Source organism: Cynara cardunculus, assembly GCF_001531365.2.
Source record: "Cynara cardunculus var. scolymus isolate 2C chromosome LG 5, CcrdV1, whole genome shotgun sequence".
Taxonomy (NCBI): domain Eukaryota; kingdom Viridiplantae; phylum Streptophyta; class Magnoliopsida; order Asterales; family Asteraceae; genus Cynara; species Cynara cardunculus.
This window is the reverse complement of record NC_037532.1, coordinates 669,761-684,444: the sequence shown is the minus strand read 5'-3', so window position 1 is coordinate 684,444 and position 14,684 is coordinate 669,761. Positions and strand designations below refer to the sequence as shown.

The following is a 14,684-nucleotide window of genomic DNA, read 5'->3' as shown; positions in this document are numbered from 1 at the left end:
ATGTTTATCCTGTATTTGATTGTGTTTATCTGCAGTTAGTTACACGAATTCAGATATGGAGCTTTAATAAGTTGTACCTACGCACAATTTACTTGTAATATTTAGTTTTAAGCAATATGCATTAATAAACAGTACTTTACGCATAAAAAGTGTTATTAAGAGTTTTTGTTAAATGATTTATAATATAGAATATTTTTTTTATATATAATTTAATTTAACTTTAATAATAAAATAATTTAATTTTTGTTTAATATTATAAATTTTATAAAGATGATAATTAAGTATTCTGTTAGAATTTAATGATTATACTAATTATATTTTAGATTTTTTATATTTAAAATGAGATGTTTATCTTGTATTTGATTGTGTTTATCTGCAGTTAGTTACACGAATTCAGATATGGTTGAAATCGGATAGGGATGGAATCATTTAGGGATGAACGGGCTTAAGACTTTTTAAAAGTTTTAAGAGTTTTAAGAGTTTTAACCAAATGTTTTATAAGATAGTATAGATATGTAATTTATGAATATTTATTGTCTTACGTGAATAAAATTATTACGAACGATCTAAACACATCTTCAATAGATTTTTTAAATTGAAGAAAATAAAGATTTTGGGGATTTTGTGTATATTTTTTCGGAGAAACGTAATAAGAGATCAGAACATTTGGCCACTTCCAATCCCATGTCCATCCATGAATTGTCTTTAGAAGGGAATTAAGTGGAACCGTGCAGTACCAGATACGAGATAGATCTTCCAAAGAACAAAGCTTTTTTCAAATAAGCCAATTCACTTGGGACCTGCAGATCCACTCTTTTTCATATTCAAAACTCAGCCCTTTGTTTCTGTGTTTTCACATCGAGAATTATTTGCAGATGAAGAGATGTCAAATATACAGAAAAAGAAAGGGATTCTTTTCGTGACATGGTTGTAAATTCCTCTAACGTAATAAATCAATGGCTTTTGCCACGAGAGGAAGACATTTTTTTCTCTCAATATTCTTTGATTTCACAGATGCATTATCAATCATGTAAAACATCGAATAAAATAAACAGAGCGCAAGATGCACCTCACTAGTGTTGACATGCAATTAGTACTGATCCAATGGTGAATATCTCTTCTTACATTTCTCACCATAATTTTTATTTTCACCGGAACCCAACCTTATATATACATACAGCAATAAATTTGCAATTTACGACAATCAGAAACAAATACCACAAACCGGTGACACGTTAGCGGATCAACTCGACTGATTAATGACACTTCTAGTTGTTTTAAATTGGATGTGAAGACAAAATTAGATTCGACAAAACAAGTTACATAAAACTAAAAACTTGCAAGTTTAAAACAATGATAGAAGTGATGCAATGTATTTATCGTGGGCCATAATATTCGAATGATTGCAGACGAGCCACGATAGCACAAAATCGTAGTGAAAGAGATTGAGAAAAAAAAAATGTGGATGACCGAAGTGACAAGGAAAGGGACGAAAAAAGTAAAAGCATACCCAACATATACTCTATATTTTTTAAATAAATTATTAAAAATCAAAAAAATTCTGGTTGATTTTACTTTTTAGCCATTTTTTACAAGGTTTACCACAATAGCCCTAGGTCTGCATTTTTTTTTTTTGCGGACCTGGATGAGAAATATGATTTTTTTTGCGGACCTAAGTGAAAAATGGAATTTTTTGCTGACTTGGGTGAAAATGTAAATTTCTTTTGCAGATCTGGGTCAAAAATGTAAATGTTATTTGTGGATGTGGGTTTTGCGGATTTATGGCTATTTTGGTGAATTTGGAGAGAAAATGTCTAGAAAAAAGAGAAATTTTTGATTCTACAGTTACGCTAAAATCTCTTCTAAAATAGAGAAAAAAAAAATAGAGAGAATGAAGAAAACTCCAAATTTGGAAGAAGAAAGATAAAATACAACATAATTGGTGGAGATCATATGATATTTATTTTCAAAGAAACTATAATAAAAATGTGAACACTTATTTTATGACAAGTAAAAGAACCAACAAACTATTTATGAGGGAAAATTGACAGAAATAACCAATCAGCAAATAGATTTTCACTTTTTAGCCATTTTCTTACTAAAATTCAAATTTTTAACTGGTCCTTATGTAAAAGACTTGCTTACAAGCATAAGGATTGGTTTTCGGGGGAAAAAAAAGAAGAATCATTACTCATATGCCTAAGGATTCAATTATAATTTTATATTGGCTGAAAACCTATCTTTACGTATGTGCGTAAGTTTTTTATGTAAATATCTATATTATATTATAAAGCATTTGGTAAAAACTCTTAAAAAATATTTTTTATGTATGAAGTATTGTTTATTGATGCATATTATTTCAAATTTAAGATTACAAATAAATTATGCGTATATACAACTTATTAAAACTCTATTTTGAATTCGTGTAACAAACTGCAGACAAACATGATAGATACTACATTTTTAAATACAAAAAAATTAAATTATAATTAAGACAACTATTGAGTTGTAACAGAATATTTATTTATTATCTTTATAAAAAAAATGATATTATTAAATTAAAAATAAATTATTTTGTTATTAAGCCTAAATTAGATTACGATAAAAAATTTGATTAAAAAGGTTACACAAAAAAACGATAAATAATTAATTTGATACTAATATTGATGTATTTTTAAAAAAATTATGATATATTCAAATTTATATTTTATTCAAAATAAAAACATTATCGGTTTTTCAAAACCACATAAAATCATGTTATATCGATATAAACAAATAAAATAAAATATTAAAATTGAAATTTATCTTACTGCATTACACAAGTAGCATTTTAGTTAACTAAAAAAATGAAATTGACTTAAAATATAGCCGAAAGAAAAAAAGTGAAATTAAAATTTTTTTTTATTAGGAGTTTTCATAAAAATGGAAAGATATTGATTGAGATTGGGTTGAAACATGGAAACCATACTCCAAAACTTCATACGCCTTTTTCAATAGATAGGGATAGGTAGTGATGGGAGCTACTTGAGTTGAAGAGTCTGGTAGACCAACCAGTCAACTTCAACCCTCCTCCTTCTTCATCACATACACATACCACCTCCAGATCGATCTCAAAAAGCTTGATTACTCTTGATTTTGATGGTGGATTCTGACGCAAAACTCGAAGATCTGGCCGGAAATACCTAATTTCTCAATATCATGTACATGTGATCGGTTCTCGAATCTTCCGCTTTCTTAAGACACGTATTTCAGACGAAGCAAGTACGTTCGATGATGGCCGCCGCCGGTCCACCTTATGATGGACTGAAACGCATGCTACAGTCCGCTGTACAATCTGTTCAATGGACCTACACTATTTTCTGGAAATTTTGTCCTCAAGGACGGTACGGTTATCATATCGTTTTTCGATTTGATGCTTCCAATAATTTTGGTTGATTTTCTTTCCGTATAATATCTAGGGTTTTAGTTTGGGGAGATGGATACTATAATGGAGCGATAAAGACCAGGAAGACGGTGCAGTCTGTGGAAGTTAGTACGGAGGAGGCTGCGTTGAGTAGAAGCGAGCAGCTCAGAGAGCTTTACGATTCGTTGGAGACAGGTGATCATCAGGTGACGGACAACCAGCAGCAGCCGCCGATACGTCGTCCGTCGGTGGCATTGTCACCGGAGGATCTGACGGAATCTGAATGGTTTTACCTCATGTGTGTCTCATTCTCTTTCCCTCCCGGCGTCGGGTACGTCATGCTAGCCATTACTGGTGGTTTCAATTTGACCTAAAACTTCATGTTTGTTGGTTGCAGGGCCGGCCCTGGCCACGTGCAGCCGGCATCAAAGCCTAAAGGGGCATCAAGTTGTCATTTATTACTAGTTTTGGGTTTAATAATTTGGTAATTGAGCAACTGAGCTTTAACTATAAAAACAGGCCCAAGGCCTAGTAGTGATGAATACTGAATGCACATCGTTGGAAAAAGTAGGAAAAGTTTTTGTTTGTATGAATTAATTTGTTTGTATAAGTTGGAAAAAATTTTGTTTGAGAGAGTTTTTTCACAAACGTAAGGAATGTTTTTTTAGTTGAAAGGGACATGTTTGGAATTTTTTTTTGGCTTTCTATATAAAGCTCATCCTAAAAGCTTATTGGATAAGTTACTTTCTATATCATTAAGCCACTACGAAACATTCATGCATAGTTGAGCGAATAAGCTGTTAGATCTATTAAACTTATTAAGTTGCTAACAGATAGCCCTTCGCCTTTAGTTATTAGACCTGTAACTTTTGAGTTTTTTTACTTTTTGTATAATATGACAATAACTTGGATGTAATTTACTATCTTAATTAAAAATTAATTATGGTTTTTCTTGTCTTTTAAGTTCCATATATTGAAATAAAGTTTCTATTTTGCTAATTTTAATTTGGAAAAGGTAAAACTGGAAAAGAAGGAAGCATGATCTTAATCCATGATTTATCATTTATATTTTGTATTCGGGGTTTTGGTTTTTATGTTCTTCTCATTGTATTTTTTTATTATTATAATTAATAAAAATCAAAATGAGGATGAGATACTTCGTTTGAATAGGTTCTAAATTCTTTAAAAAATCGCATGTTTCGTTGTTTCATTGATTTAAAAAATAGGGTTAGGGGCATATTTTATTATTTTCGCACAGGGCATCAAAAATCTTAGGACCGGCCCTGGTTGGTTGTTTGGTGTTTCTCGTGATATTTACTTCAATTTCATCCCAAAAATGGCGGAATCTCAGCTCGGTGCAGTATCGTTCTGCAACCGATTTCAATTATTATTTCTGTTACTGCATTAATACCACCAGATCTACTTCATTTCATCTCAATGATATGATTTTAACGACAGTTTTTGCATCTTAAAAGACCTGTGATCGAGTTTTCCCATATTAAACAAACACATAATCTAATCAATACGAATCAAATACAAACCAACTGGATCTCATTGTGTTCCTAATTTCGCGTTGATGGCAGAATAAGATTGATGATATTAATTAGGTTATATTGATATGATTGCAGATTAGTCGGAGAAGCATACGCGAAACAGCAACAGCTATGGCTCACAGGTGCAAATGAAGTCGATAGTAAAGTTTTCACCAGAGCTATCCTTGCCAAGGTACGCGGATCGCCAGATCCCATATAGAGAGATATCACGTTTTAAATGCAACTTCTTATAATTGTACAACCAATGCAACCTAATCAATTGAGATATTTATGAAAACGATAGAGAGTTAATTTATTATGATTTGAATATTTATGAAAGATGACTGGTGTTCATTAATTATGATCAATACTTTACATTAGGAAACAATCAAAACTTTTATAAAATTACATATTCATCAAATTAAATGGACGGTTGAAATTGAGTTGTATTGGTTGTACAAATGTAAAAGATTGTTGCATAATAATTCAACCCCTCTCTCTCTCTCTCTCTCTATATATATATATATATATATATATATATATTTCATCATAAAATTTCAATAAGCAAATTATAGAAAAAATTGAGATTTTGTTTCAATATATTTGTTAGTGGAGCTAAGGGCAGCTCCAACCTTCACACAAAAAAAAACACCAAATAGATGGGTCCATAGACACAAAAAAAAAACTCAACTCCAACCTTTTGCCGTCCATCTCTTCCACGGCAAATTTGCCGTTCATTTCCTTCATCCGGCAAAACTTTGGTGTATTTGGCGTGCGATTGGATCCAAAAGAACGGCAAAACCCTAGTTTTGCCGTTCGATTGGAGTTGCTTAAGGGTGTAAACTTGTCGAGTTGTTAACTAGTTATTCGAGCTTCAGCTTAATACTTCTTGAGTTCGGTTCGATCTCAAACACAAAGTAGAACTTGTTTAATTTAACGAGCCGAACTTAATAACACTAGCGTTCGACTCGTTTGAAAACTCAATTAAATTTTTCGAGTCAAATATGCTTATATATACATCAATCATACAACAAAAATATAAAAATTATTAATCTCAAGCCGATAGACGAGTTAATCATTGCGAGTTTGAACCCATAAACTAGCATTGAGCTTGATAGCTCAAAAAAAAATTCGGGCTCGAGCCTACTTTGAAAAAGTTAATCCATCCCGAGTCAAGCTTGATTATAAAATTAATTTTTCAAGCCCAACTCGATTAACCTACTATTCGACTTGACTCGGTCATTACACCCTCAAGTGGACCTTTTTTATAACCCATTAAATTACGATAACTTTGAGAATTAGTGAATCATGTGTTATTTCATATGTTTTTCTTCTCATCTAAGATTAATATTTAGAATATCAATTAACACATGTATTTTTTAGAATGTGTTTGTTTCACATCGTTAACCTTTTTATCTTGTTTGTGAAACAAAAATCACATATAAAAACGTTTCACATTCTAAACCGCGTACATATGAAACAAACATATTTTGAAACAAATATATGTTCATCAAATGTTAAGCCTTAGATAAAAAGAAAATCATGTGAAACATATAAAATTTCTCACGATTTTACAACATATAAAGTTATCAAATAATATCCTAATTGTTTTATAAAATATAGGAAATAATAGAAACTCTGAGATCAATTTTTTTGTAAAACTTGACCAGAAAAGAGATAGCTGAATATTTTCTATAAATCCCCACCAACGAAGTTATAAGTATTATTATGTTACATAAAGTTTTTTCTAAAATATATTGAAATAAAATCTTTAAAATTTAAAATTTGTTAGCATTAAATATAATTGTAATGCTTTATTTTAAAGTTCTCTGACATTTTGACGTTTGCTGCTTTGCCTCCTGCGGTTTGCTTCTTACACAGAGTGCTCATATACAGGCAAGTCAATTTCCACCCTCAACTATTACGGTCCATGTYATTGTTTCAGTCAATATATCTTCAAAGATTTTATTTTATATAGTGTTCGAASATATTTTATATAATATTCTTTTAATAAACTTTAATTTTAAGTAATCTTCTACAACTTAACATATAAAGAGAAAAATGATTATTTTATTCAATTTTATCGAGTGAATCATTGTTATTTATTAGAAGAGTACTCGCACAATGCAGCGAGATATATCTTGATTTTTTTTATAATTAAGATAACTATTAAGTTAGAATTATGCATAATTTACTTGTAATCCTAAATTTTAAGTAATATGTATCAATAAACAATATTTCATGCACAAAATATGGATTTTAAGAGTTTTTGCCAAATGATTTATAATATAGTATATAGATATAAAGTTTTCTTATAAAATTGTAATGGGATGATAAAGTTAGAGAATGTTATAACAATATAATTTATGTTGAAATCTTTAAAATATAAAATATGTTGGAGATAAATGTAATTCCTTTTAGATATTTTAACTTTTGATTTCTCTATTCTAGATAAATTATAGAGAATCCGTTGGAACAAATTCTCCAAAATGTAGAAAATGAGAAAAATGGAGATTTTGAACTAAAATTAATCTCCAACAGATTCCCCAAAAATATATCCAAAATAAAGAAAGTAACTAAGAAACTCTCTTTTTATTTTTTTTCTTCAATAAAATGATTATTTGAGCATTAATCATCGGCAACCTTGATCGTGCTCACACGAAACCCATCCCCTAAGAGCCACATATGAGAAAGCATTTTAGATTTAACTCAATGGCTCAGCCGTTTAGATTAACCGACGGTTTAAACCAACCTTTTACACAATTCAAACTTAAACTTATTATATATTAGGTAAAGTCGCTTCGTTTATTTACCAACTCAGTTATACGTGAAGAACATATGCTTCAGGTTATCGAYGAGGAAGAAAGAGATATTGAATTTGCGACAAAACATTATCATATATTATCATCTATCCGATCCCTTCATTGGACAGGGTGGGACAGGGAATATCAGCCAATGAATAGCAGCCAATCAAAACAATGGCCCCAATTATATATATATATATATATATATGAATCAGTATCAGTTTCTATTTAGTGATCGATAGTGCATAAGAATAGTTCTTGGGACCCTTGTATAAATTTTTGTCTGTTACTATATAAATTAAAATACGTTCACAATAAATACATTATGTTATATGCAGACGTATAATTTGAATACAAAAATAATTTCTAGTATTTTTTTCTGTTGAATTTTATATTTTATGATAAGAAACATTTGCTTATCATTTTTATTATATTTGTTAAGGGTCTGTTTGTAATGTTTTGGGTTGATAAAATGTCATGATCAGAATTGTATACACACTTCTGTCTTTGCAGTTGTTGTAACTTCTAACACCAATTTGATTTACAGACTGTGGTATGCATCCCTCTACTTAATGGAGTCGTGGAACTTGGAACAACTGAAAAGGTTAGACCCATTTTTTTATATACAATTAGTATCACTATATAACCAAATATTTATTTTTCAACTGTAAACCATAAAAATATTACAAATACACGAGAACTGATCTAAAGTAACCATTCTGTGAGCATCATATTCTGCTAGAATTCGTGTTTCTTTTCACATGCGAATTGATCATGAATTCTTCATGTGAAACAACACTATACACTTAGGATAAAAGTCACATGTCCCAAGTTTTCACTTCTAATTCATGTCCACCAATCATATAAACACACATAATCAGAGATAGAAACTGAATCTGAGTTAAATAAATAATAGCTAAGGCGTCTTAATTTCATTGGTGGGACATGAATGAGACGTGTGATTTTGTAACACGTACGTTTATATATTTTTTCGTATGTGAAACTACACATAAAAACTAGTGTCCACGTTTCCTAACGTTTTAGTTCGTATAGTATGTGTACATCCACCCTCATTAAGTTGAATTCGGTATAGTTAATAAGTATGCACATATATAAATGCGTAACATGGATGCACATGTAGGTAGAGGAGGCCGTTGAATTCGTTCGACATGTGAAAACTTTCTTCACGGTGGACAACGACAACCATCGAATCCTCCCACCACCGCCTAAACCCGCCCTTTCCGCCCATTCTTCCAACACCGCCCTTTCAACTCATCAAATTCCAGCTACAATCAACCTTCCAGAAAATGGGTATTCGATGGATGAAGATGATGTTGAGAATGATGATGAAGATGAGGAGGAGGATGACGATGAAGAAGAAGAAAATGGGTCGGACTTTGAGGCAGAAACGGGTCATCTTTCTGAAGGTGGTCATGATGAGGATAAAAGTGGCATGGCTGCAGCCGTGGAGGACGTCAATGAGCTACTGGAAGTTGATATGTCTGAAGATATTAGGTTCGGATCACCCAATGATGGCTCCAGCCATTTTGATTCGGGTTTTCAGTTGTTACCGAGGAGCCAAGCCGATTCATGTAGAGCCGAGTCACCCCCTAGATGGTCAGATAGTTTGGAGCTGCACCAATTGCATGCATCAGGTATGGGATGCTTCATTCTACCATTATACTATATATCCACCTTTCCAATCCATTAACGGATTTAGCCATAAATTTTGGCTATTAAAAGAATTCCTAAAATTTTATAAAATATTTAATAATTTTTTAAGTTTGTTAACCATTTGCCAGCAGCAGAGCCAGAGGACGATCACTACTCCCGTACAGTTTCAACCATCCTCCACAACCAATTGCGTCGATGGTCCGACGACTCACAATCAGCTGCATCAGGCCGCAACTCACTACTCTACACCACCCAATCATCCTTCACCATGTGGACATCAACCCATCATCCCAAAACAACCCCCTCCAACTCCCAATGGCTCCTCAAGTACATGCTCTACACCGTACCTTTCCTTCACACTAAGAGCAAATCCTTGGATTCCGTACCCAAAACGATGACGTCGCATGAAGAACTCATGAGCGCTAACCATGTGCTGGCGGAACGACGTCGTAGAGAGAAGCTAAGCGAGCGGTTCATCATCCTGAGATCGCTGGTACCATTGGTGACTAAAATGGATAAGGCGTCCATTCTGGGGGACACCATCGAGTACGTGAAGCAGCTGAGAAAGAAGATTCAAGATCTGGAGGCCTTGGATCATAGCAGCTCCAAGATGAGGAAGATCAGGGTGGCGGAAGGCAGCGGAGGGAGGACGGCGGTGGCGGTTCAAGTGGAGGTGTCGATAATCGAGAGTGATGCGTTGGTGGAGATCCAATGTTTGCATAGAGAGGGATTGTTGTTGGATGTGATGAAGAAGCTAAGGGAACTCGGAGTCGAAATCACCACCGTCCAATCGTGCGTAAACGGTGGGATGTGTATGGCGGAGATGAGAGCTAAGGTAATCATGATTTTTGGTCACGGGGCCATTTACCAAACAATTTATCGACTACTAGACTTTTTAATGAATTGGATTTAAATTTCAGGTGAAGGCGAAGGGTAATAACGGAAAGAAAATTAGCATAATGCAGGTAAAGAAAGCCATTGGTCAAATAGTATCACCCTCCTTGTACTAACATATACAATTACAATGGGCACATGAGACTAACTGCATGCATGCATACATACATACTCATTTGGTATAAAATCACATTTTTATTTCTATTTTTAATTTCAAGAAGAAGAAAAAAAAACTGCATATATAGCGAGAGAATGTGTCTTTGGGTTCAAATAAGAGGAAAATTAAAATAGGAGAATACCAGAAATATTCAAATTTCATATCATATTTGATTTTTAATTGAAACAATCGAATCAAATGTTTGCATAATTTCAAAATAAAATGTTATCATTGTTGTATAAGATGTCGTTTTTGTTGACTAAAATTTTACCCGGTAAGTGATAGTGTTGGAATTTTACTGGTAATCACTTACCATGTGAGTGTTTCGTAAACGACCCCTTAATTGTGATTAACTGTTTGAAGGGAGATTTGGTTTCAACTAGGGGACGATGCTATAGCAAAAACTCAAAAAAAAAAAAATCCTAGGTTAAAATTTAGGTTTTATATGATTTATCTTTCACTTCCCCCCCTGGTTATATTTTTCCACGGGCTCCCAACCCCAATCAAAACAATTATTCTAACAAAAAAAATCTACTGAAGTCAATCAAAAAAACCAAAAAAGTTATTCGAAATCGACGAAAACACTAAAAAAATCCCTCGAAATCAACCAAAAATTTTAAAAAATCCCTCAAAACGTTGTAATTAGGTTGAAAAAACATCGGACGATTTTGTGGGCATTTAATCTACCTTAAAGGTGATTCCACTGAATAAAAATTATGGATCCGTGACTGGTTTCAACGAAGCCGGATCTAGATCTGGTCAACAATTCCAATTTTCAATTATACCTGTTAATGATTGAATCAGATACTTATGTGTTGTTCTTCCTAATGCTTAAAGAGAGAAAAATGATATGAGCGTTTTGACATATTGAAATAACCACCTCAAGTTAGGGGTGTTTGGTTAGAGTTTAAGCAATAATTGGTAGAATGAAATGAAAGAAATTGTTTTTTATATACTACTAGAATGATACTCGTACAATGCAACAATAGTTAATAACACGTTGTAGAGATACAATTCCAACAAGATTAAACATTGATCGGGAAAGTTAGTGACCAAAAATTCAACGCTCTCTAATCAAAGTTGATAGTCATTGACCAGTACCAAGAAAACATCGTAACAGTGACAACTCATAGCTATTTAATACGAGTATTCGGTTTTTTACACGAAAGTTTGGTATCGGTGATACACATGGTTCGTATGCAGTAGTAACAGCAATGGCACATGAGTCATGAAACTGATTGTTGCTATCGATGGAAGTATCGTATGCTAAGTTCAAAATCTATCATTTTCTGAAAAAGGATCTGCCTTAGCAACATCGAACATATATTTATTTTTCATTGTCTTTTTGCAAAAAGTTTGTCTTTGTTTATAATTGACTGTTTTTTAGATTATTTGAAGTTATTTTAGTATTTTAATCTTGAAATATGTTTTTTTATGAGACATAATGAGTTTTTTTTAATTTATTATGGTTTAAATATTCATGAAAGTTTCTCTGATTAGTTTGTGCTAACCGTGAGATCCAGTGTAAACTACTCGTTTGAGATATTTAAGGATATTTCTTAAATAAGTTAAAAAAGTGATTTCGTAATTCTATTTTTGACAACTAATCAAAATATTTAATTAAAATTAGTTACCTAGTATATCAATTGCATAATATACACCGTATTTTAAAGACATTTGTGAATCACTATTTATCATAAATGATAACGTTCACAATGGTTCATGTGTATCATAATGTATTTTATTTGTTTTATGAATTGTATCATAGTGTGCATTTTCATTATTTTCATTGATTTACAAAATATATCATGTTGTGCATCTTGTATTTATATATGGGTATCACAGTGTGTATCTTGTGTTCACATAAGGTTTATCGGAATAAGGTTCGTCGAATAAGATTCATCAGAGAGAGGAAATATGAGGGAGGATATCTATAAAATCCTTAAAATGCCCTTAATTAATATTTTAAGTTAAACTTACCAACATTATTAATTTTCTAATTTAACCTTTGATTTKTGGTTGAGATTAGATCTCACGATTATCACAAACAAAACAGTTCTCATTTAATTTAGACCCCTATACAAGATATGACAAGTTTYTAGCATAGGGTTGAAGGGTAGACACAAGAAGGACCACATAATTTAGGGATGGCAACGGGTAAGCTTTGTTAGAGGTCCCTTGTCAGCCAATTCTACATAGACCGTTTACGAATAAATGCAGGAAGTAAACATCAATTTTTAGGCAGGTTTCAGTTAAAAAGGAATTTGTAACRTATAATAATAAATTCTTCTAGAAAATATTGACTTTAGAGATGAGGAATAACAATATCAAACATTTAAGGTTTATATGCTTATGTTATAAGTTGTTATATTACACAACCCAAAATTTTACTAGACAAAATAGGCACACACACACACACATATAGAGTTTGTTTCAAATGCAACCCATCACATTTGTACAATCAATGCAACCCAATAAATTGAAATATTTACGGAAATGATGAGAGTTGATTTATTATGATTTAAATATTCATGAAAGATGAATAAGGTTCATTAATTATGATCAATACTTTATATTAGTAAACAATCAAAACTTCTAAAAAATTACATATTCATCAAATTAAATGGATGGTTTAGATTTAGTTGTATTGGCTGTACAAATGTCAAATGTTGTATAATAACCCCTCTCTCTCTCTCTCTCTCTCTATATATATATATATATATGTATATATATATATATGCACACACATGCATACATATATTTCTACTATATGTAATTGACCATAGAGTTTCTATTGAAATGGTGAAGTACTATTGTTGCATCTTCCTAACCAAATTCGTCCAAATGATCCACGCGAAGGTGGTGCCAAGGCTACTTMTGAGGACCAAATCCTAGATTTAAAGGATAAAGATGTGATGTTACCTTCAACATCTATGAACTCCAGAATYATCAAGGAATCATTAATCATCATTGTTTCCATCTCGAAGAACTCGGGAAAATGAACCCATAGCAAAAAGAATCGCTCAAATCAGAGTAGAGATGAAAAAGTTATGGCTAAAATGAGAAAAACCCCCCCGATTTTCGGTCTTTTTGTGTAGATCAGGCATACACGCTAGTTTAAAATAGCGTGRAAACTAACTCGAGAATTCCGGTGTCGAGCTCTAGTTTAAACTAGTGTTGAAACTAGATTGAGCCCAAAATGTCTGGTGCTAGTTTTGAAGTGAGTTTAACTCACTTCACAACTTAGTTTGACACTGTATTGTGTTTTTAAGCTGATTTGCAACCTCTAAAATGATCGAACTTGCATTGGAGGTCTCTTAATGCCTCTGATAACCTCCAACACAACTTTTCTTCATCTGAAATCTATCGTGGCTCTTGATTCAAAAGTCACRAACATTCARTAATASTTGGRCACTAACAGACTTACTWAAACAAATCTACACTGTTAAATGATTAACCGTAAAAACACTGGTGTTACGTTATTAATATGTAAAAAACAAAATTTAATACATGCCACATGTTGGCTTAATGGAATATGTTAATGATGATGCAGTATGCAGTCTCGTTTTCTATTAGATTTTCTTATTTTTGATATTGAAAAAGTATCCGTTTATCGCGTTATTTTTCACACGTTTTAAGCTTATAAAAAATCATAATACATATCTGCATGGGTCATTTATTAACTATTATTCTATTTTAACCATCTTTTATATACGAAATATTGCTTATTGATGTATATTACTTAAAATTCAAGATTACAAGTAAAATGTGATAAGTACAACTTAGTAAGCTCTATATTTGAATTATTGTAACTAACCGTTCAGAATAAAATTCTTATTTTAAATATATTTAAAATATAATTAAGATAATTATTAAGTCATAACAGAATATTTAGTTATTATTTTTGAAAAAATTATATTACTAAATCAAAAACAAATTACTTGGTCATTAAACCTAAATTAAATTATAATAAAAAATTTGAATTAAAGAAATTACACAAAAAATGTGAACCTTTATATTTTTTTAAATTTTCATGATATCTTCAAATTTTATTTAAAAAAAAACACTATTGCTTGCTAAAAACCACATAAATTCATTTTCTAACATACGGATTCATGTGAGACCAAATTGTTTTTCGTGAGACTCATGAAACCACTTAAATAACACTAAAACTTTACAGCAAAAACTCTGTGAGCTGTGGAGCTAAACCTTCACATATA

The 14,684-nt window shown here is 31.8% G+C and overlaps 1 protein-coding gene across 1 annotated transcript; it reads left to right on the top strand.

Moving 5' to 3' along the window:
* Positions 1-3,235: 3,235 nt before the first annotated feature.
* On the top strand, positions 3,236-10,423 carry LOC112512174 (basic helix-loop-helix protein A). Its single transcript, XM_025118036.1, has 8 exons — positions 3,236-3,383; positions 3,459-3,734; positions 5,032-5,128; positions 6,817-6,831; positions 8,287-8,343; positions 8,881-9,394; positions 9,545-10,248; positions 10,334-10,423. Exons 1-8 carry the CDS (start codon positions 3,271-3,273, stop codon positions 10,421-10,423), a joined length of 1,866 nt encoding a protein of 621 aa, XP_024973804.1. The 5' UTR covers positions 3,236-3,270.
* Positions 10,424-14,684: the final 4,261 nt, after the last annotated feature.

Coding starts and splice junctions, on each gene's coding strand:
- LOC112512174 (XM_025118036.1), top strand. CDS start 3,271: ATGATGGCCGCCGCCGGTCCACCTTATGATGGACTGAAACGCATGCTA. Junction 8,344..8,880: donor AACTTGGAACAACTGAAAAG/GTTAGACCCATT, acceptor ATGCACATGTAG/GTAGAGGAGGCCGTTGAATT. Junction 10,249..10,333: donor TGGCGGAGATGAGAGCTAAG/GTAATCATGATT, acceptor TTTAAATTTCAG/GTGAAGGCGAAGGGTAATAA.